Source organism: Onychostoma macrolepis, chromosome 11 (assembly GCF_012432095.1).
Source record: "Onychostoma macrolepis isolate SWU-2019 chromosome 11, ASM1243209v1, whole genome shotgun sequence".
Lineage (NCBI taxonomy): Eukaryota > Metazoa > Chordata > Actinopteri > Cypriniformes > Cyprinidae > Onychostoma > Onychostoma macrolepis.
The window spans coordinates 24,867,723-24,889,891 of NC_081165.1; the positions used below are offsets into that span (position 1 = coordinate 24,867,723).

The following is a 22,169-nucleotide window of genomic DNA, read 5'->3' on the forward strand; positions in this document are numbered from 1 at the left end:
ATTTTGCAGTTTAAAAGTTTATTTCAGAATACTCAGTTGACACATTTTTAAGAATATAAAAATAAATGTTGCATTTTTTTACATCGACAGAAGTTAATGTAAACTTCCTTTGGCTACTGTTGAAAATTGACTGTTGGTTCTTACAAAAATCGTACCTCATACAAAAGCACAGTCTTTATGTTCCGAGTTTGAAAAGTTGACATTGCAAGTTCTGTCAAAATGATAGAATAACTTAAAAATAAACTCAATTATCTAACTCTGGTAGGAATTACAAGTGCAGTCCAATGGTCATTACATGTGTTTATATCGGTTATTATTTTTCAGAAGCAGCATGTAAATAGGTTGAATTAAACATGTCTTGACAAAATTTGTGTTGTAAACCCTGAACGTTTAATTTCACATCCTCATATAAGGGGACTTAAAACTGTTCTATGAAACATCATGTAATTAATGTTAAAACAAATCAAATTTAATCATCATATTTTTATAGATCAAGAGTACTTTGCCCTAGAACAAGATTAGATTTTTTTGATCACACGTACTGTCTGTGTTATTATGTAATTTCACATAGTATAATGTAAAGTGTTATGCTTTTTTTAAATGAATACTTTGCTCCTTGTCAGGAAATACCATGCTGCTACTCTTTAGATTTGTAAATTAACCAGTTTGGTTGAAATGCCTTATTTGAGACATGAAACGTGCTACAAATGCTGTTAAACTTATGTTTGTCTAAACCATTTGAGTAGACCAGATGTTAAACATGTACAACTTTTAAGACTAGCAACATTGATGTGTATAACAGGACAGCTCATCTCTTAACGTAGTTACTTAGTAATATTAGTGCAATGTTTTTTGACTGAAAATGTGTTAAATCAGACTTTCTAAATGTTCCACCCAGGGTATGTTGTTGATGTAGGATTTACTGACAATATAGTCTACATAGCCATATGAACACAAATACACACAAAACAATACCAAATTAAACAGGGTGTTTGTGTTAATGTAAGGCCAAAAGGGAATGTGCACAGGAGAGCAGTCTGTCTTAACAGCAGTCAGTCTTCAGATATGGTTTGTTAAGCTGAAGAGGGAGAAAGATGCCATAGGTGGAATCCTTTCTTAAATAGCAGTCAGTGAAGTGTGCTGATGACTTGGAGGGCCATTCTGCATAAAGCTGAAAAGTGTGACCAGTTGGTCCCATTTTGTCGCAATGAGTCTTTCGAGCTATATAAAGCACAATGATACTGCCCTCGCAGTTCACATGTCTGGAGGGAAGATGAAGGCCTCTGCAGCACTTTCTGCATCACCGTCATCTTCCTCTGGAATCGTCTCCTCCCAAGTGAAGACATCTACATTATCAAGCACTGTTATAGATTCTTGTCTGCCTCCTCCCATGTCCCAAGGGCACAGTGCATCACGCCGAGCCAGAGGAGGGTTAACTTTCATCTCTTCTGCTGTCTGTGTGCCTGTGTCTGAAGGGTATATCCCACTTATATCTGGGGCAGTGCTGCTTTCTGTTGCTGGTGGTGTTCCCATATCATTTTCCCTGGGATAAACAGATTCTTGAGCACTGTCTTGCCTTTTTGATGAGACGGCATGAGTGCAGTCTTGTGGCACAGGTTGTTTGGGTGACTGTTTTGCCTCCCACGGACAGGCCTCTGAGTAGACACTTTCTTGTTTCTGGAGGGTCTTTACTGGCTCACCTGTCTCCCATGGACAGACATCTGCAAGAACACTATCTTGTTTCTGCAAGGCCTTTGTTGTCTCTCCTGTCTCCCATGGACAAACATCTGCATGGACACTTTCTTGTTTCTGTATTGTCTTTGCTTTCTCTCCTGTCTCCCATGGACAGACATCTGCAAGAACACTATCTTGTTTCTGCAAGGCCTTTGTTGTCTCTCCTGTCTCCCATGGACAAACATCTCCTTGTTTCTGCAAAGTCTTTGTTGTCTCTCCTGTCTCCCATGGACAAACATCTGCACAAACACTTTCTTGTTCCTGCAAGGCCTTTGGAGGCTCTTTTGTCTCCCATGGACAGACATCTGGATGGACCCTTTCTTGTTTCTGCAAAGTCTTGACTGGCTCTCCTGTCTCCCATGGACAAACATTTTTACAAACACCTTCTTGCTTCTGTAAGGTCTCGACTGATTCACTTGTCTCCCATGGACAGACATCTCCACAGACACTTTCTTGTTTCTGTGTGGTCTTCACAGACTCACTCGTTTCCCATGGACACACATTTACATGAACTGGCCCCTTGTTTGTAGCACCCACCTTCTCTTCTGACCTCCCAGAATCCTCTGCTTCCCAAGGACAAACAGTTGCTTTCTTAGGCATGGTCTCTTTTAAAGACTGTCTTCTAGCGTCTTTTGTATTTGGCTCAGACTCCCAAGGACGTACATCAATTACAGGTGGGGGTGGTTCAGGAAAATCACTTTCTGCTCGTTTCAGTATATAACTTGGTTCCTCTGAACCTGCATGTCTCTGCATCGCTTGGTCAACTGGACTTTGTCTTGCATTAACATAAATTACCCTTTCACCATGTTTTATTGAGTGACTAGAGGTTTTGATGGATCCCTGTCTTACCTGAGAGATATTTGTGTCTAGTACATAAGAAGAGCATGCTTCAGGCTTCACATTTACCTGCTTCTGGGTGTCTTCAGACATAGGGACTTCAACATTGGTATTATATATGTTGTCTTCAGTGACTCTTGATGGCGCACCATCTGTTTCCCAAGGACAGACATCGGTATGTACGCTCTTGGTTTGCAGTTGCTCTACTTCCACAACCTCCCAAGGACAGACTTCGGAGACGCTGGTTTGATGAAAAGGTTTTGGGACATCCCATGGACACACTTCTGTATTAGGAACAGCCAATAATGATGTCAGTTGGAACTCAGGGGGGTTGAAGACATCATTACTTAGTGTCGCAGATAGTACTCGCTTGTCACTATATTGTCTTTGTAATACAATGTCGTTCAAATTCTGCTTCCTGACCTCTAAGACCACCTCCTCTGACTCCCATGGACAGATATGAACTGGAGCAGAGTGTTTGGGACTCCTTTCAGGAGATTCAGTAGATGGCAGCCGTATTGCTGTTTGTTTGACAAGGCAAGGTTTTGTGCCTACAGTAGTCATAGCCCGTCTGTGTGTCTGAGGGGTACGCTTGTCTGAAGCTGCAGTGCCTGGGTACAATCTCATGGATGTAGACAAAGATTTCTGTAGTGTTCCCTCCCTAACATTACCTTCTTGTGGGCTTTTCTCTCTGCTCATACTACTTCCAACTTCCCCAATGCCTTTTGCTGCTAGGAGACTTTGGGTAGTGGAGCGGAAAGAGAAAACCCTAAAGTCCTTCGGCTTGCCGGAGATTGTGTGTGGCGACCCTGGAGCGCTACAGGAGATCGGAGGTTTGGGTTTTGTGGGATCAACATCTGACTGAATACCATTCCCAGTTTCTGCTGCAGGAGGAGTAGGAGGTGGCAAGAATTCCCATGGACAAATATATAACATCGTTGGTGACGAGGTAGCACCAGGTGATTTGGGTTCCTCTTGTTTCGAAATGGAATATGTGACGTGTTTTTGGTTCCTGTTTGCAGGGAGCTCCTCTGGAACCTCCCACGGGCAGACCTCGGCCTTGTCGAATGACTCTGAGAGCAAGGCACTTGAAGTCTGCCTCTTTATATCAACATCCACAGTCAGCTGGGGCTTATCCGCTGGGGCAGCTTTGCTAGAAAGCGAAACATTTTCAGTGCTTCTACAAGTAGTCACAGAGCGATGGTCATTGCGTTCTATGACACTAAGTGACTTTTGAAACCTGCTGGGCTCTGGAAGTAGAAGGTTAGTGTCTACCGATAGATTGTGGGCACTGGCAGACTTGCAGACCAGCAATGTTGCGTTGATGGATCCTGAGTCAGAATGCAGTGAAACCCTTTTCTCTTTGCTCCTTATGGAGGAGTTTAATAGGGAGACCTCCCTTTCTGGGGTACAATCATAGGCACTAAGGGACTTCCGCAGCTTTGGAGAGGGCTGCATTAAAGTTTCAGTCACCTTGTTAATGCTTGTGGTCTGATAACTTTTGTAATAAGATCCTGATCGGGTTATACTTCCTATTGCAGCATTGACATCCTTATCTTCACGACTGCATTGCCTGCTTAAACTTTCTGGGATCTCACTGATCCGTTTTATAAGGGACCGTCCAATACTGAGGCGAGAACTGCGCTTCTTCGGAAGGTGGGGATTGCTGTTTGCCATCCTCTTGGTCTTGTGAACTTCCAGCTGAGAATACAGTTTCTTCAGCTCATCCTGGTGCAGAGGAGAAAAAGGGTTTCAGTTGAGGAAAGCTGGAGGGAGCAGTACAGTAGGATGGTTTTTGTGATGGTATGTCCACAACATGATGTTCAAGAGGCATCAAGTTACAGGGTTGGTTTTCAAAAGAGGGCAAGAAAAGGCAGAGGAGGAGGAGAAGACCAACATCGGTAATAATTCTGTAATAAATTATTTAATGATGGTTTTTAATAATAAAATTGCTCAGGACATGTTGGCTCACGGGGATCAAGGTTTGAGTCCAACCTGGGTCATATCCCAATCCCATTCCCCTCTCCCTCACCCCTTGCTGCACTCTCCCATAAAATAAAGACAAAAAGCTAAACTAGCTTCTTTTATCTTGGCATTATTTTATGTTTAGTAAATGTTTATGAAAAGTTAGTATCAAATTTTAGACTTAGTTTATATTAGTTCATTTAATGTAAAAGAAAAGGTCAAATTTATGCTTTTTATGTAATTCATAAGTATAAAATGTCATAAAGTGTTAGTGTATGTGGTTTTCTTAATATGGAAGTGTGAGCATGTGTGAGTTAGTAGAGCTGCTGCAGGGCAAGGTGTTTTACCCGAATGTCATCAGGGTCCAGGCTGTGGTCACTCCAGCAGTTAGAGTTGAAACTACTGTTGAGGTAAGAACACGAGCGTCGCAAGTCCACCTCATCCTCATATACTTCTGCAGCTATTTCCTCTCGCCCGGGCCGAGACATGTGGAGGAACTGCAACAGACACCAATGCTGATTTTTGGCTTGGGACAGGCTACATAACATTAATTTGAGAAATGTGTGATATGTGCACAAGTTTATCAGAACGTACTTAATAAATAGATGGACGCTTCATCTATTTTGAATACTTATGCTATTTGCTGAAAGTAAAACATTGCAAAAGTAAACAATGATACTCTCGACAGTACCTTGGGTACAAAAAGCAGGCCGAGTGTTACTGTAATCGTGACATGCGTGTGAGTGAAGAACAGCAAGAGCATCCAGTCAGGATGAATTGATGGTCTTGCAAATCTGAAAGTTACAATGACAAAGAAGTCAATAGAACAAGCTCTTATGATTAGTGTTAAATCAGAACAACTTTATTCCCCCACCTGAAAAGATGAAACATGGAGGAGAGCAGTAGCTCATTGTGGATTGCGATGCTCATGTAACGTGGTTCATGAAATGCTGAAGGTACCGTCTTCACTGCACTGCACAGGAAACTGCCCCAGCACAGAAATAACAGCTCCGCTGAGAGAGAAAAATAACTTTTTGTTAACTTTAAAGCTTTTATTTGTCACATACACAAATATACACAACAGCAATAAGGCAGTGAAATATCCTGTCTTTGTCCTTTTTATGAAGGGGAAAAAAGGTGTAAGGACAATGTGCCTTTTTTTATTATTATTTGTATTATGTAAATCATAAATATAAATTGTTTTAGGGTTACTCCATTTGGTCCAAACGAAAGTTGCTTTTCCAAGGTCAAAATATAAAAAATTGAAATAAATTGCATGGTTATGATCGAGGGTTAATAGAAGTTCTCTCTGTGATATAATTTCCTGTTTAAGGGTTTGCTTGTTAAATGAAAATAGTTTTGACCTCATGCCGACCAAACTTATTTCTTTACCCAAAAACATTACTCTTTAAATGAGACTTAAATAAATAGATAATTGCGATCTACAGACAGTTGCATCAGTTCTAACTTTGAGCCCAGTGTTGCTTTTTTATGTAAAAATATCTAATATTAAAAAACACACCTTGGTACATGATGAGGGTTCATATAGGTCCTCTCTGTGATATAATTTTATTACATAATTTTTTGACTTAGTACATGCCAACAAACGTAAGTTTTTTTTTGTTGTTTTTAAAAGTTTATTTGTATAGCGCTTTTTTGTTGATTTTGATTGCTTCCATTGTCCTCATTTGAAAGTCGCTTTGGATAAAAGCATCTGCTAAATGACTTAATGTAGTGGTGACTATGGCAGAAATGTAGCTACAGTAAGAATCATGCAGTTAGTTACAAATTAGACGTAATCAAACAGATGGTGAACACTATTAACTGCAATGATTATATATTGCGATTAAACTTTGCAATTGCGATTAAGCAAAATTTGGTAGTTTTATATGTTGATATAAATGTGATTCTTGTGATTAAATTTGATTGAGTTCTACTAAAATATAAAAAATAATTATATAATATATAAAAATAAGTATCACATCATTTATCATTGACAAAATGAAGGACAAAAAGTTATTTATGTACAACATAAATAAGAGTTACAGATCAAGACTAGAAGGATTATCTATTTAATAGAAAATATACAGTGCTAAGTATTACCGGCTATGGTGTCATCGCATAAATAATCCAAAGTTTGTTGTGTAAGCTGTCTTTGAATGTCCAAAGGCATTCTGAGTGTGCCAGAATGATTGTGTAAATCTATTTTATCTCCTGGTGTCATTTCAGGTCAGTCCCTCATTTACTTAGTCTAATTTATGACATTATAGCAGTAACATTATTATTATTTGTTGTGGTATGTTATTAGTATGGTAGGTAGTGGTTAATGCTGAATCATATCCAATGACAGCGGTTAACGGTGTTCAAATCATCAGCTAAATGCTTCAAAGAACATTAAATTATCCAGGACCATTCATCCTTTCATTTGTCTGATCTACTAATGTGCCCCAGTTTCAATTAATCTCTCTGCCAGACACTCAAGAAAACCGATGGACTACTGCCACCGGTCAAAAATGACATCACTTACCCACAGCCATCATGTAGTCCCACCGGTCCAGGTCACACACATTGAAGCCTTGTCCTTCTGAGGTGGTGGAAATGATCAGCAGTGGAACGTTCCGGTCTCGATTCTGAAGGACGCCCACGGTCCACGCACACAGGAACCAGCTGACAGTAAGCACTATAACTCCCAGCATCCTCAGCACACCTGTGGTAGTGATGTATGGCACTCTCTGGGCCGTACGCGACAGAAACACCTTCAGAACCCTGGAAACACATGTGACCGTGCAGGCTGGTTCATTTAAGGAGTTTAATTAGGTTGCATAATCAGGTTTTTTTCCCCACCCACAGATTACAGAATTTTAGGTGCAGTCAGTAATTTTTAGGTAACACTTTATTTCGATAGTCCACTTTAGACATTCTACTAACAGTAAGTAACTTTGCAACTACATGTCAACTAGCAGTCATTAGAGTGTTAGTAGACTGGCTGCTTAATATCTTGTAACACTTTATTTTGATGGGTCCACAACATACTGACTATAAGAAACTTTGCAAGTATATGTCAACTTATTCTACTAACCCTAAACCTACCCTAACAGTCTACTCTGAGAGTTAGTAGATATGTAGTTGCAAATGAATGAGAATTAGTTGACATGTAGTTACAATGTTACTTACAGTTAGTAGAATGTCTAAAGTGGACAATCAAAATAAAATATCATACATACAAAACTCATTTGTAGCCTAATAAAAGCTGTTTTATTTTACATGGAATGGGCCGACTCATGGAGGAACATTATGAATATTGTTATTGATATTGTTGTAATTAATAGAAAGGCCAAGGATCAGAATTCTCCATTTAAAAGTGATCGGGCAGACCAAACTGTAAGTCGCAGAGACTTGAAACTTGGAGGGATGGTAGTACTACTCTCACCATCTACAATGTCACCAAGGCTCGCCCCAATCGGCCTGATGATGGCGCTACAGCGATCAAAACTACGGAATGGGCTCATAACTCATAAACCGTTAAGTGCCTTATACTGTTGGAATCCTTGGCTCACGATGGACAAAATGCATGAAAGTTAAGTTTAACTTTCGACTCATCGTTGCGAAGGGATCCCAAAATGTTCGAAAGGGACGGAGCTACTTTTACTAAAACACCTATAACTCTTGAGAGTTAACAGAGATATCTTTGCCCAACTCAGAACACTTATGTAAGAGCTCAATCTGAAGTCAAATGAAAAAATTGTGGAGTTTGGCCACTTGGTGGCGATATAAGAGGGGGGGGAAAAAACCATTAAAACGGCTATAACTAGTCTGATCAACCTGAAAATTGTTATGCAGTGTCTTTGTCCAATGTGTCACAAGTGTCTATGAGGACATAGCCTATACGTATCTAAAAAAACATGGCCGCCATCGGCTAATGAAGTTTGAACACCTATTAGACAAGCTTAATGGAGGCTGATTGGAACGAAACTCAGTGGGCCTGTTTGTCTCTTGGCCCTAAAGGTCTGTGATAAATTTGAAAGAAATCTGCCAAAGGGTGGTGCTAACGAGTTTTACGCCTCTGTAATCACACAGCATTATAGACACAATATTCATATCATATCAAACTTTGCCTCAAGAAGCACTGCTGTCAATCAAATCATTTGTTAACTCTTTGAGAGATTATGTGAAAAACCTGCTTTTGCGAACTAGTCCTAGGTTTTTCGTGTAACTTTTTTATCTTTATATCCTTTGATGCATAGCTGAATTTTCAGAAGCCAGTGTTAATTACCAATTACTCCAGTGTCACATGATCTCGAAACCATTCTAATATGCTGATTTGCTTCTTATTATCAATGTCGAAAATAGTTATGCTGCTTAATTTTTTTATTTAATTTTTTTTGGCATGGAGCAGCTCAACTTATTTCAACTTATTTTCATTTATTATCAACCTTTTATTGGACACTTTTGTTAGCCAACTAAATTGATTATTTCTGGAATGGCACCAGAACTGAAAAACACAAATGAAATTATTGAGTGAATTTTTAAATGCCTTGAGAATAGCATCTTATTTTGCAACATTTCATCTGACAGATTTGCAGGTGAGACAGATGGAAGGGAGGGGCCGAGTTTGATCAATTTCATATTACAGGACTGAAGTGCTACAGACCGGTATATCTTGAGCGTCACAGTTCCATAAACAATGGCGAAGCCAAGCAGACGGACCCAGCGAAGCAGAATACACCGGAAAGTGCTGGGTTTGAAGTATAAAATGAAGACCTGAAAACACAGTTAAGAAGCTGAAATTATTGGTGAAAGGTACAAAATTATTATAAAAGAAAATAAAAAAAATATTTTTGTCATTACATTCTTTAACTTATGTTGTATGTTTAAGACCATATGACTTTCTTTTTTTTTCTTTACAACATGAAGATAATTGAATGACAGAATGCTGCAAGTAAACTACACTACCATTCATAAATTTGGCGTCATTAAGATTTTTTTGTGTTTTTGAAAGTGTTTTATATGATTAATATTTTAAATAACTGTTTTCTATTTTTATATGTTTTGAAATGTAATTTATTACTGTGATGCAATGCTGAATTTTCAGCATCAATACTCCAGTCTTCAGTGTCACACGATTGTTAATTACTTAAAAAACAAAAAAATATTGCTGGCCTCAATTTTTGAATGGTTGTATACCAATCAGCAATTTCATTGTTATGAAAAATGTTAAAGAAGGTAATATTGTCTAAAATGTGATTTTGTTTGCATAATAACCTCACTTATATACTAATTCTCATTTTATTAGTATAATTACTAACATAGTTAATTTGTTAAATGTTATTTCATTATTGCAGTTGGTTAACCGACTAGCAACCATAAATAGTGTGATTTTTGATCATTTTCTGCCTTCTAAGTGCAACCCAGCCATTATGATTTCAACTGCAGTCCAGTAATCTGAAAAGAAGATTTGAATCATACACTCACTGGGAAGTAAAGCAAGAGAGAGCCACACAGGATCATCTCAAGCAACAAAAGCCCCGACGATCGGATCCGCTGAGAGATAGAAAGATGGAGAGAAGAAAAGGGTGAGAAGTGGAGAGGGGAATCTGAGGTGAAATTACTAAAGCTGTCAAGTATGCATGAAGTTTGTGCACTTGTGGGATTTGTTTGAGAGTGTGTCTAAAATGATGCATCGAAACACATAGTACCATAATATGTAAGATATATAGCATATTTGATTAATCGTGTGCTAAAAACGCACCTTGGTTCTCCTGCACTGATATGCCACCAGCATGCTGATAAGCACAAGGACCATGAAGAGGCCCTGCACAGCCAGGACGCCTGTCCTCAGGAGCCAGTCTTCCTGCACCCAACATGGGGCTCCATCTTCACACTCATCACAGCCGGGCCAACAGGGCAGACACACAGGGACTTCTGGGTAACAAGCTTGGGTAATATTCACACGGTTGTTCCCTGTAATACCATATACCATCAATTCTTATTCTTTAAATGAACCAATTTTAAATGAATTAAAATGAATATTATACATATATACTGTATATATACAGGTGCATCTCAATAAATTAGAATGTCGTGGAAAAGTTCATTTATTTCAGTAATTCAACTCAAATTGTGAAACTTGTGTATTAAATAAATTCAATGCACACAGACTGAAGTAGTTTAAGTCTTTGGTTCTTTTAATTGTGATGATTTTGGCTCACATTTAACAAAAACCCACCAATTCACTCTCAACAAATTAGAATATGGTGACATGCCAATCAGCTAATCAACTCAAAACACCTGCAAAGGTTTCCTGAGCCTTCAAAATGGTCTCTCAGTTTGGTTCACTAGGCTACACAATCATGGGGAAGACTGCTGATCTGACAGTTGTCCAGAAGACAATCATTGACACCCTTCACAAGGAGGGTAAGCCACAAACATTCATTGCCAAAGAAGCTGGCTGTTCAACAGAAAGTTGAGTGGAAGGAAAAAGTGTGGAAGAAAAAGATGCACAACCAACCAAGAGAACCGCAGCCTTATGAGGATTGTCAAGCAACATCGATTCAAGAATTTGGGTGAACTTCACAAGGAATGGACTGAGGCTGGGGTCAAGGCATCAAGAGCCACCACACACAGACGTGTCAAGGAATTTGGCTACAGTTGTCGTATTCCTCTTGTTAAGCCACTCCTGAACCACAGACAACGTCAGAGGCGTCTTACCTGGGCTAAGGAGAAGAACTGGACTGTTGCCCAGTGGTCCAAAGTCCTCTTTTCAGATGAGAGCAAGTTTTGTATTTCATTTGGAAACCAAGGTCCTAGAGTCTGGAGGAAGGGTGGAGAAGCTCATAGCCTGAGTTGCTTGAAGTCCAGAGTTAAATTTCCACAGTCTTTTATGATTTGGGGTGCAATGTCATCTGCTGGTCCATTGAAAGTATGAAGGTCTTATGAAGTATTCTAATTTGCTGAGATAGTGAATTGGTGGGTTTTTGTTAAATGTGAGCCAAAATCATCACAATTAAAAGAACCAAAGACTTAAACTACTTCAGTCTGAGTGAATTGAATTTATTTAATACACGAGTTTCACAATTTTAGTTGAAGTACTGAAATAAATGAACTTTTCCACGACATTCTAATTTATTGAGATGCACCTGTATATAAATAAATATATATATTTATATATGTGTGTGTGTGTGTGTGTGTGTGTATATGTATATATATATATGTGTGTGTGTGTGTGTGTGTGTGTGTGTGTGTGTGTATATATATATATACAGTGGGGGGAAAAATTATTTGATCCCCTGCTGATTTTGTACGTTTGCCCACTGACAAAGAAATGATCAGTCTATAATTTTAATGGTAAGTTTATCTGAACAGTGAGAGACGGAATAACAACAAAAAAATCCGTGTGTTTTGGGTCATTGTCATGCTGGAATACCCATCCACGACCCATTTTCAATGCCCTGGCCCTGACGGTACATAGCCCCGTCCATCGTCCCTTTGATGCGGTGCAGTTGTCCTGTCCCCTCAGCAGAAAAACACCCCCAAAGCATAATGTTTCCACCTCCATGTTTGATGGAGGGGATGGTGTTCTTGGGGTCACAGGCAGCATTCCTCCTCCTCCAAACATGGCGAGTTTAGTTGATGCCAAAGAGCTTGATTTTGGTCTCATCTGACCACAACACTTTCACCCAGTTCTCCTCTGAATCACTGGCAAACTTCAGACGGGCTGTACATGTGCTTTCTTCAGCAGGGGGACCTTGCGGGCGCTGCAGGATTGCAGTCCTTCACGGTGTAGTGTGTTACCAGTTGTTTTCTTGGTGACTATGGTCCCAGCTGCCTTGAGATCATTGACAAGATCCTCCCGTGTAGTTCTGGGCTGATTCCTCACCGTTCTCGTGATCATTGAAACTCCACGAGGTGAGATCTTGCATGGAGCCCCAGTCCGAGGGAGATTGACAGTTATTTTGTGTTTCTTCCATTTGTGAATAATCGCACCAACTGTTGTCACCTTCTCACCAAGCTGCTTGGCGATGGTCTTGTAGCCCATTCCAGCCTTGTGTAGGTCTACAATCTTGTTCCTGACATCCTTGGACAGCTCTTTGGTCTTGGCCATGGTGGAGAGTTTGGAATCTGATTGATTGATTGCTTCTGTGGACAGGTGTCTTTTATACAGGTAACAAGCTGAGATTAGGAGCACTCCTTTTAAGAGAGTTCCTTACCTGAATAAAAGACACCTGGGAGCCAGAAATCTTGCTGATTGATAGAGGATCAAATACTTATTTCACTCATTAAAATGCAAATCGAATAATAACTTTTTTGAAATGCGTTTTCTGGATTTTTTTGTTGTTACTCTGTCTCTCACTGTTCAAATAAACCTACCATTAAAATTATAGACTGATCATTTCTTTGTCAGCGGGCAAACATACAAAATCAGCAGGGGATCAAATATTTTTTCCCCCACTGTGTATATATATATATATATATATATATATATATACAGTCATGGCCAAAAATATCGGCACCCTTGGTAAATATGATCAAAGAAGGCTGTGAAAATTAATCTGCATTGTTAATCCTTTTGATCTTTTATTAAAAAAATTCACAAAAATCTAACCTTTCATTGGATAATAAGAATTTAAAATGGGGGAAATATCATTATGAAATAAATGTTTTTCTCTAATACACATAGGCCACAATTAACGGCACCCTTTTATTCAATACTTTTTGAAACCTCCATTTGCCAGTTTAACAGCTCTAAATGTTCTCCTATAATGCCTGATGAGGTTAGAGAACACCTGACAAGAGATCAGAGACCATTCCTTCATCCAGAATCACTCTAGACCCTTTAGATTCCCAGCTCCATGTTGGTGCTTCTTCTCTTCAGTTCACTCATTTTCTATAGGGTTCAGGTCAGAGGACTGGAATGGCCAGCAGAAGCTTGGTTTTGTGCTCAGTGACCCATTTTTGTCTTGTTTTTGAGGTTTGTGTTTGGATTATTGTACGGTTGGAAGATCCAAACATGGCCCATTATAAGATTTCTAACAGAGTCAGTTACTGATTTTTTATCTGTTGGTATTTGATAGAATCCATGATGCCATGTGTCTAAACAAGATGTCCAGGACCTCCAGCAGAAATATAGGCCCACAACATCAAAAATACAGCAGTATATTTCATTGTACACATGGGGTACTTTTTTATCCCTGTGTTCACCAAACCCATCTTGAGTATTTGCTGCTAAAAAGCTCATTTTTTAGTTTCATCTGACCATAGAAGACAGTCCCATTTGAAGTTCCAGTCGTGTCTGATAACTGAATATGCTGGAGTTTGTTTTTGGATGAGCGAGGAGAATTTGTCTTGAATCCCTCCAACATGTGATGATGTAGGTGCTGTTTGACAATTTTTTTAAGGTTTTCTGAGCCCGAGACTCAACTATTTTCTGCAATTCTCCAGCTGTGGTCCTTGGAGAGTCTTTAGCCACTCAATCTCTCCTTCTCACCGTGCATTAGGACGATATAGACACACATGTGCTCTTCTAGGCAGTTTCGTAGCATTTTATGTTGATTGGAAATTCTTAATTATTGCCCTGATGGTGGAAATGGGAATTTTAAACTGCTCTAGCTCTTTTCTTAAAGCCACTTCACTAATTTGTGAAGCTCAATTATCTTTTGCTGGACATCAGAAATATATTCTTTGGTTTTTCTCATTGTGATGAATGATTAAGGGAATTTGGGCTTTGTTTTCCCTCCTATTTATATTTCTGTGAAACAGGAAGCCATGGCTGGATAATTTCATGTTCATAATCACCCTGGAGTGTTCACAATTGTGAATATGAATGTGAATATACTTCAGAGATATTTTCATAAGATATATAAATCTACTCATAAGAATTTCTAGGGGTGCCAATAATTGTGTCCAACGTGTATTTGAGAAAAACATTTGTTTCATAATGATATTTCCCCCCATTTTAAATTCTTATTATACAATGAACGGTTAGATTTTTGTGAATTTTTTTAAATTAAAGATCCAAAGGATTAACAATGCAGATTAATTTTCACAGCCATCTTTGATCATATTTACCAAAGGTGCCGATATTTTTGGCCATGACTGTATGTATATGTGTGTGTGTGTGTGTGTGTGTGTGTATATATATATATATATATATATATATATATATATATATATATATATATATATATATATATATATATACACTGAATAAAATTATAAACACAACACTTTTGTTTTTGCCCCCATTTTTCATGAGTTGAACTCAAAGATCTAAGACTTTTTCTATGTAGACAAAAGGCCTATTTCTCTCAAATATTGTTCACAAATCTGTCTAAATCTGTGTTAGTTCTCCTTTACAGAGATACTCCATCCACCTCACAGGTGTGGCATATCAAGATGCTGATTAGACAGCATGATTATTTCACAGGTGTGCCTTAGGCTGGCCACAATAAAAGGCCACTCTAAAATGTGCAGTTTTACTGTATTGGGGGGATCCGGGAGGGTCCGAAAACCAGTCAGTATCTGGTGTGACCACCATTTGCCTCACGCAGTGCAACACATCTCCTTCACATAGAGTTGATCAGGTTGTTGATTGTGGCCTGTGGAATGTTGGTCCACTCCTCTTCAATGGCTGTGCGAAGTTGCTGGATATTGGCAGGAACTGGAACACTCTGTCGTATACACCGATCCAGAGCATCCCAAACATGCTCAATGGGTGACGTGTCCGATGAGTATGCTGGCCATGCAAGAACTGGGATGTTTTCAGCTTCCAGGAATTGTGTACAGATCCTTGCAACATGGGGCCGTGCATAATCATGCAGCAACATGAGGTGATGGTCGTGGATGAATGGCATAACAATGGGCCTCAGGATCTCGTCACGGTATCTCTGTGCATTCAAAATGCCATCAATAAAATACACCTGTGTTCGTTGTCCATAACATACGCCTGCCCGTACCATAACCCCACCGCCACCATGGGCCACTCGATCCACAACGTTGACATCAGCAAACCGCTCACCCACACGATGCCATACACGCTGTCTGCCGTCTGCCCTGTATAGTGAAAACCGGGATTCATCCGTGAAGAGAACACCTCTCCTAAGTGCCAGACGCCATTGAATATGAGCATTTTCCCACTCAAGTCGGTTACGATGACGAACTGCAGTCAGGTCGAGACCCCGTTGAGGACGACGAGCATGCAGATGAGCTTCCCTGAGACGGTTTCTGACAGTTTGTGCAGAAATTCTTTGGTTATGCAAACCGATTGTTGCAGCAGCTGTCCTGGTGGCTGGTCTCAGATGATCTTGGAGGTGAAGATGCTGGATGTGGAGGTCCTGGGCTGGTGTGGTTACACGTGGTCTGCAGTTGTGAGGCTGGTTGGATGTACTGCCAAATTCTCTGAAACGCCTTTGGAGACGACATATGGTAGAGAAATGAACATTCAATTCACGGGCAACAGCTCTGGTGGACATTCCTGCAGTCAGCATGCCAATTGCATGCTCCCTCAAACCTTGCGACATCTGTGGCATTGTGCTGTGTAATAAAACTGCACATTTTAGAGTGGCCTTTTATTGTGGCCAGCATAAGGCACACCTGTGCAATAATCATGCTGTCTAATCAGCATCTTGATATGCCACACCAGTGAGGTGGATGGAGTATCTCGGAAAAGGAGAAGTGCTCACTAACACAGATTTAGACAGATTTGTGAACAATATTTGAGAGAAATAGGCCTTTTGTGTACATAGAAAAAGTCTTAGATCTTTGAGTTCAGCTCCTGAAAAATGGGGGCAAAAACAAAAGTGTTGCGTTTATAATTTTGTTCAGTGTATTTACTGGCATATCACTCAAGACTTGCTGACATAAAAATTATTATTATTTACTTTTATTTGGAGTACTACTTGTGCACAATGCACATTTCTTAATATTAAGCCTAAATGTATTGATTAAGATTGTACCATATTTGAATAATATCAGTCTTTAAATGCAAGATATTTAAAGTGTAAAACCTGAAGTATACTTGCAATAGTTCCACTTTAGCACAATCAAATGTACTTCAGTATATCTTTAGTTGGGCTTCAGCACTACTTCCGCACAATTAAAATGCCTATAAAGAACAAAAGTAGTTGTTCCAGTTTAGCAGACTTTAAGTATACCAGTTTAGTAAACTAACAGTACAACTGCAGGGTATTTTTATTAAGTTACAAAATCCATTTTAGTATATTTATTTTTCACTAGGGTTATCAAAAATACAAATAACTTAAGTCGAATAAATAATTCAGATACTATTATAGGTCATCATGTTAGCTATATATTATCCAATGAAATAACACTGAGCCCACTGTAGACTCACTTTTTCTGTGCGACTGATTTTTGATTGTTTCAAGATTCTTACTCTTGTTTTCTGTGCCTGGATTTGGACTGTAGTAGCCCTTTTTACATCGGCAGCAGTACTGACCCATCCGGAAGCCCTGTTGTGGGATGGATTCACACTGAGGGGAAGAGAAAGAAAGAGACATGAAGTCTGCTCATGTGTTTACCTTCAGTGTTAAGCAAATGTCTTGCTCCCAGAAAGGGGAAATCAACACTGATGTGCCATCCAGTGACTGAGTATGATTGTGTTCTCTCTGCTTTCTGCCATTAATTGCATGTGCAGTCAGTCCCTCATCAGCAGTTTATCTGCGAGAGTCGGCTGACCCACACATCAGACTCGCTCTGAGTTAATCTAAGCTAAATCCTAAATGGAGGGGTAATGCCTCCATTGACAGAGCTTTATCTTTTTATTCAGGGAAATCCAGCACTGTTCACATACATTTACGTTATTTTCTATTTTACCTTTATTTAATCAGGCAACTCACTTAAGAACATGATTCTTCTTTATAAGAGGATATTATCCTTGTGGAGAGGAACAATTAGGAATAAATAAAAAATTATTTCTCTCTCTCTTTTCAGTCTCTATTTATTATTAAAATCATTTTGTTGATTCTTGAAAAGGAGTAATATATTATATCTGTACATTTTACAGTGATGGGAATTTATTGAAACTTTTTTCTTTTTTCTAAACTTAATTTCGTTAAAGGGATAGTACACCCAAAAAACACAATTTTAATATGAGTTTCTTTCTTCTGTTGACATAAACGTGACATGAACATAAAAGAAGATATTTTGAAGAATGTTGACAACCAAACATTTTTTGCTTCCATTGATGTCCGTGGTATTTTTTGTCCATAATATGGAAATCTGTGCGGAGCAGCGACTGGTCGGTTACCAGCAATCTTCAAAACATCTTTTTTTTATTTCAACAGAAGAAATTAACTCTTACAAGTTTGGAACAACTTGGTGTTGAGGAAATTATGATGTAATTTGCATTTCAGGGTAAACTATCCTTTTAAATCTTTGTATTTATTGTACTGTTTGTTGAATCTGTATCTTCCATGTGAAACTATAAAATATTTATTAAGTAAAACCAAAACTAATGTCAGTTTGTCCATTTAAATAAACAGAGTTTGTGTCCAACATCATATGTAACCTTATTCGTGGGACTATATCACGCATCATGTCAAACTAATGTTTCATGTATTGAATGCATCATCATGACACTGTTCTATTAATACGCTGCTCCTTTCATTTATAGGCGGATCAACTCAATTCTCATTAAATTCGTTCAGTGTGCCAAATCCTGCCGTTGCTTAACCTGCCAACACCTGTGAGCTTGTGCTCTGGTAGGATGGGACGGTGGGGGGGTCTGGGTCTTGTGAAAGGGGGGTGTATGAGCTTGTGCCCTCTGGGAGGGGGTCGGAGTTGGGTGGATGGGGGGGTTGTGGTGTGTGTGAGCATCACAGGATTATCAACCTAATCCTTCAGATCATCCTGCACCCAGTGCTCACATCTTTAAATAGAAGGACTGGATGAAAGTGGGAGGAGGATGATGGAAAACAGGAAATGGTAAACGTATATAACAATCCAGCAAAATAACGAGCAAAGCAGGTGATGTACTAATGGATTTCAAACTTAATATCTAGATAATATACATGGAGAGATGCCAGATCTGATGACAACAGGCATTATGAAACAGTGTGTGGTTTTAAAGTTAAAAGAATAGTTCATGTAGAAATGAAAACGCTTCATTAAATTCCCCTCATGTCATTCCAAACCTGTATGAGTTTCTTCAGTGGAGCATAAAAGAAGATATTTTGAAGAATTGTTGGTTATCAATGACTTCCATTTGTATGAATAATAAAAAAACACATTTCTTAATTTGTCGTCTTTTATGTTTAAAGTCATACTGGTCTGGAACAACATAAGGCGGGAGTAAATGAAAGAATTATTATTTTTGGCCCAGGTACACATATTATAGTATCAATTATTAACGAGGATTGTCAATCCAAAAAAACGATCTTGTGATGTAATTTACAGGAAAAATATTAGAGGATAGCTGATAACAAAATTCAAATGCTAATATTATAGATTACAGTGGAGAATCAAACGTTCACAGAGAAACATACAAAAATATACCACTTCACCACAAAAGTCCTCTTGACATTTTGAGTGGATCTCTGAATGTGTTTTGGCCCGTGCAGCTTGTCCCTGGTTAGTGAAATCCACCCATGCAAAAACAGCCTACTATACTGTATATTGCTGCATTCAATGTAGGTTAAAGTTTCACTTTTTTCTTTCATTTTGACAAAGAAAATACCATGAACTAACAATCTTGCAGCATTTTATTAATCTAAATATGCTAATACATTTTAATACTAAACACTGAGACTTTCTTCAAAATATCTTTTTTTTAATGTTTTGCACAGCAAAGGAAAGTCTTAAAAATTTGGAACGACGTGAGGGAAATAAATGATGACCGAGTTTTCATTTTTGGTCGAGCTATCCCTTTAAATAATGTTAAGAAGTTAAACTTGATGGCACTGGAAGCCCATGGTGCCTGCAGTAAGTCTTATATGAAATGATTGAGTTCAGTGTACTGTACACTCACCTCCATGCTGGTCCGATTACATTGATGTGTGTTTGCAAACCAGAAGTCTCCACTGGCACACTGATCCACACTGAATCCCTGGATGTTGACGTCGACACGGATAACACCCCTACACCACCAAAACAAAGATACAGTAATGATGGAAGACTTGAAAGAAGTAATGCAATTAATTGGATATTTCACCCTAAAATGGACATTCTGCTGTGTCGTTCCAAACCTGATGACAAAAGAAGATCATTTTTGTCTATAAAATATGGAATTGTTCCTTTTCATTGTATGGACAAAAAACAATTGAAATATTCTTGAAGATATCTTCTTTTGTATTTCACAGAAAGCAATCAATGTGAATAATGAATGTCCATTTTTAGACAAATTATCCCTTCAAGTGAATTGAGACTAAGAAATATTTTTAAAGACATTATGAGTACACAAACTTCAACACACAAAACGAGAGACCATTTCAGCAAGAAAGTGCACTCACCTGAACTCTGGGTTGAGGTCTGGCTTCAACCCATAAAATGGCATTGAGAGACTGAGTAACCACCCTGGCAAAAAACGGCCATCAACACACTCAAGGAAAGGGGTTTCGCCCCACTGAACCCCACTGCTTTTCATCACATAACTATCCCCACGTGCCCACTTGGGAGTGTCTAGGGTGCTAAGGTCATTTAGAAGAACCCGTTTCGACAAGGCATGGAGGGGTGGAGAGCTAGACTTAAACGTATCGAACCAGCTTTGGTCAGGTGCAGGAGGACGGAAGCTGCTCCAGACAGACGTCAGGTCCTGCAGAAGAATGTCCTGGGTTGTGCCTTTGGAGGCACGGAGCACCAGTTGGGGCTGTTGAATTGTGGGGTCTGCGTCGAATGTTAGAAAAGCTCGTCTGACCAGGCCCGGCCTGTCCCCTTCGAGCATGGCCCGCACCAGTGCATGGTACCACTCGATATCCTCTCGTACACTCGTTTCTCTCAGCTCACTAGCTTGGAATATCAGGTTGAGAAAGTTGGCAGCATTGGTCAGAGACGCTACAGCTTGGTGCAAGAGAGGGAGAAGGTCTCTAGGCGGAGATCCCAGTCGAACAGGCAGCTGGAAACTCCGTGTGCAGGTAGAGGCAGCCAAAGAAGACAAATTGCCAGTGTAGAGGTAGCTCTCCGCAGCAGACTGGTCCTCCTCCGTGCTCACATTTACTGGAGCCGGACTGGTGGGTTGAGCACTGGAAGACGAGCTCTTCCCTGCTACGGTATTTGGGTCAGTAAGACAAGGAGTTGGGGTGAACTCCAAGCTGGACGTGTCCTCGAGTTCAGACACAGTGGTGAGCTGGGCAGAGAGCAGGATGGGAAGTAGCAGCAGTAGAGGAAGCAGACCAACACACGGGCCCATCCTTGAAGCAACTGCACCGCCAATGCTTTTTGTGAAGGTAAAGATCAGCTTCACGCTTACTCACATCCTGAAAGATGCTTGGCCTTCTTTTCTATCCCTGGTTTTGTTTCTTCTCTCCTCTTCTTGTTAGCTGATTGGTAGGTGTCAGCGGTGATAGAGTTCAACCGCACTTTGCTGCCAACAGCGTCTTGGTTTCACACACAAATAAGTTTGCATTCATACACGGACCGACATGCACTGTTCATTTTCGAAGGTAAAGATGAAGCTCAAAGAGGAGGCGATGCTTAAACTCCATGTGTCCTGCAATCAGTTGGTCGGGTCCACCCTGGATGCGACGATGCTGGGACCTGCACAGCGTGGAGTTAATAGGCCTGCAAGAAACTGGAGTGAGAAACAGAGATCAACGAGAAACCGTCAACATACCCCTGTTTCTCTCTCTGCTTACCTGTTCACTCACTCTGCAGCCCTCCTGTAAATCTCTCCCTCTCTCCCATCTCTCCCAATCTCCCGGTAGTGGTGAGCGCTGAGAGTGGCACATCTGTTAATGTTGGATTGTTATGATGAGTGTATGTGCATGAGGATGGGCTGATGGATGAGAGGACGGGAGGGTAATCCTCTCCGTTGGGGTATGCATCAGAATCTCACCGCTTTGTGGATTAACCCAACACTCCCCGGATGGGTCAGTCATGAGTGGTCTTTTATGGACTGTGTATGTGCGTGTGACTTTGTGCATCTGTGAAAATGTGCATGCAGCGGTTTACAAGTCTGCATCTGCTTGGCAGATAAAGTGCACTGAAATGTTAATCTCGGATAGACAAACTGTATTCTGAACTGCCAAATGTTTAGTGCAACAATCAGGGAAATTAAAAAATAAAAGAAGAAGAAAACATATTCCACATGTGTTCTACATGAATGAACGTCTGTCAGATCTGTGTGTGTGAGAGAGAGAAAGATGATTCAGACAAATCCAGTCATACTGGGTAATGCAGGCGAATCCTTGTTTTGGTGCCATGGCAACAGGATTCTGAGATTCAACACTCATTCCTGTGGGGCCCCACCCCCACTCAGGACTGCAGAGGCTGTGGCTGTGTATACACATATGTGCATCTATATACATGCACACAATTATCAAAAAAAATAAATATTTTTTTTAATTATTTTTATGGATGGATATGTGCGTGTTCAGCTTTGTGCACAGTTGTATGCATTTAATTGGAGAGGATGTAGCCAACGCATGTAATATTTCTCTGACAGCGTTCTGTGAAAACACATTTTC

The 22,169-nt window shown here is 39.7% G+C and overlaps 1 protein-coding gene across 1 annotated transcript; it reads right to left on the minus strand.

Moving 5' to 3' along the window:
* Window positions 1-11: 11 nt before the first annotated feature.
* Window positions 12-20,893, minus strand: gpr179 (G protein-coupled receptor 179). Its single transcript, XM_058791693.1, has 11 exons — window positions 19,998-20,893; window positions 19,517-19,625; window positions 16,925-17,021; window positions 10,286-10,497; window positions 10,009-10,077; window positions 9,188-9,297; window positions 7,064-7,302; window positions 5,411-5,549; window positions 5,228-5,330; window positions 4,884-5,033; window positions 12-4,299 (listed from the first exon to the last, which is right to left on the minus strand). The coding sequence occupies exons 1-11, from the start codon at window positions 20,891-20,893 to the stop codon at window positions 1,255-1,257; spliced, it is 5,169 nt and encodes a 1,722-aa protein (XP_058647676.1). The 3' UTR covers window positions 12-1,254.
* Window positions 20,894-22,169: the final 1,276 nt, after the last annotated feature.

Excerpts from the sequence above, each read along its gene's own strand:
- gpr179 (XM_058791693.1), bottom strand. The coding sequence starts at position 20,893 with ATGGGCCCGTGTGTTGGTCTGCTTCCTCTACTGCTGCTACTTCCCATC. Across the intron at positions 17,022-19,516 it reads GTAATCGGACCAGCATGGAG|TGTGAATCCATCCCACAACA; the intron begins GTGAGTGTACAG and ends TCTTCCCCTCAG. Across the intron at positions 4,300-4,883 it reads TGGACCCTGATGACATTCGG|GATGAGCTGAAGAAACTGTA; the intron begins GTAAAACACCTT and ends CCTCTGCACCAG.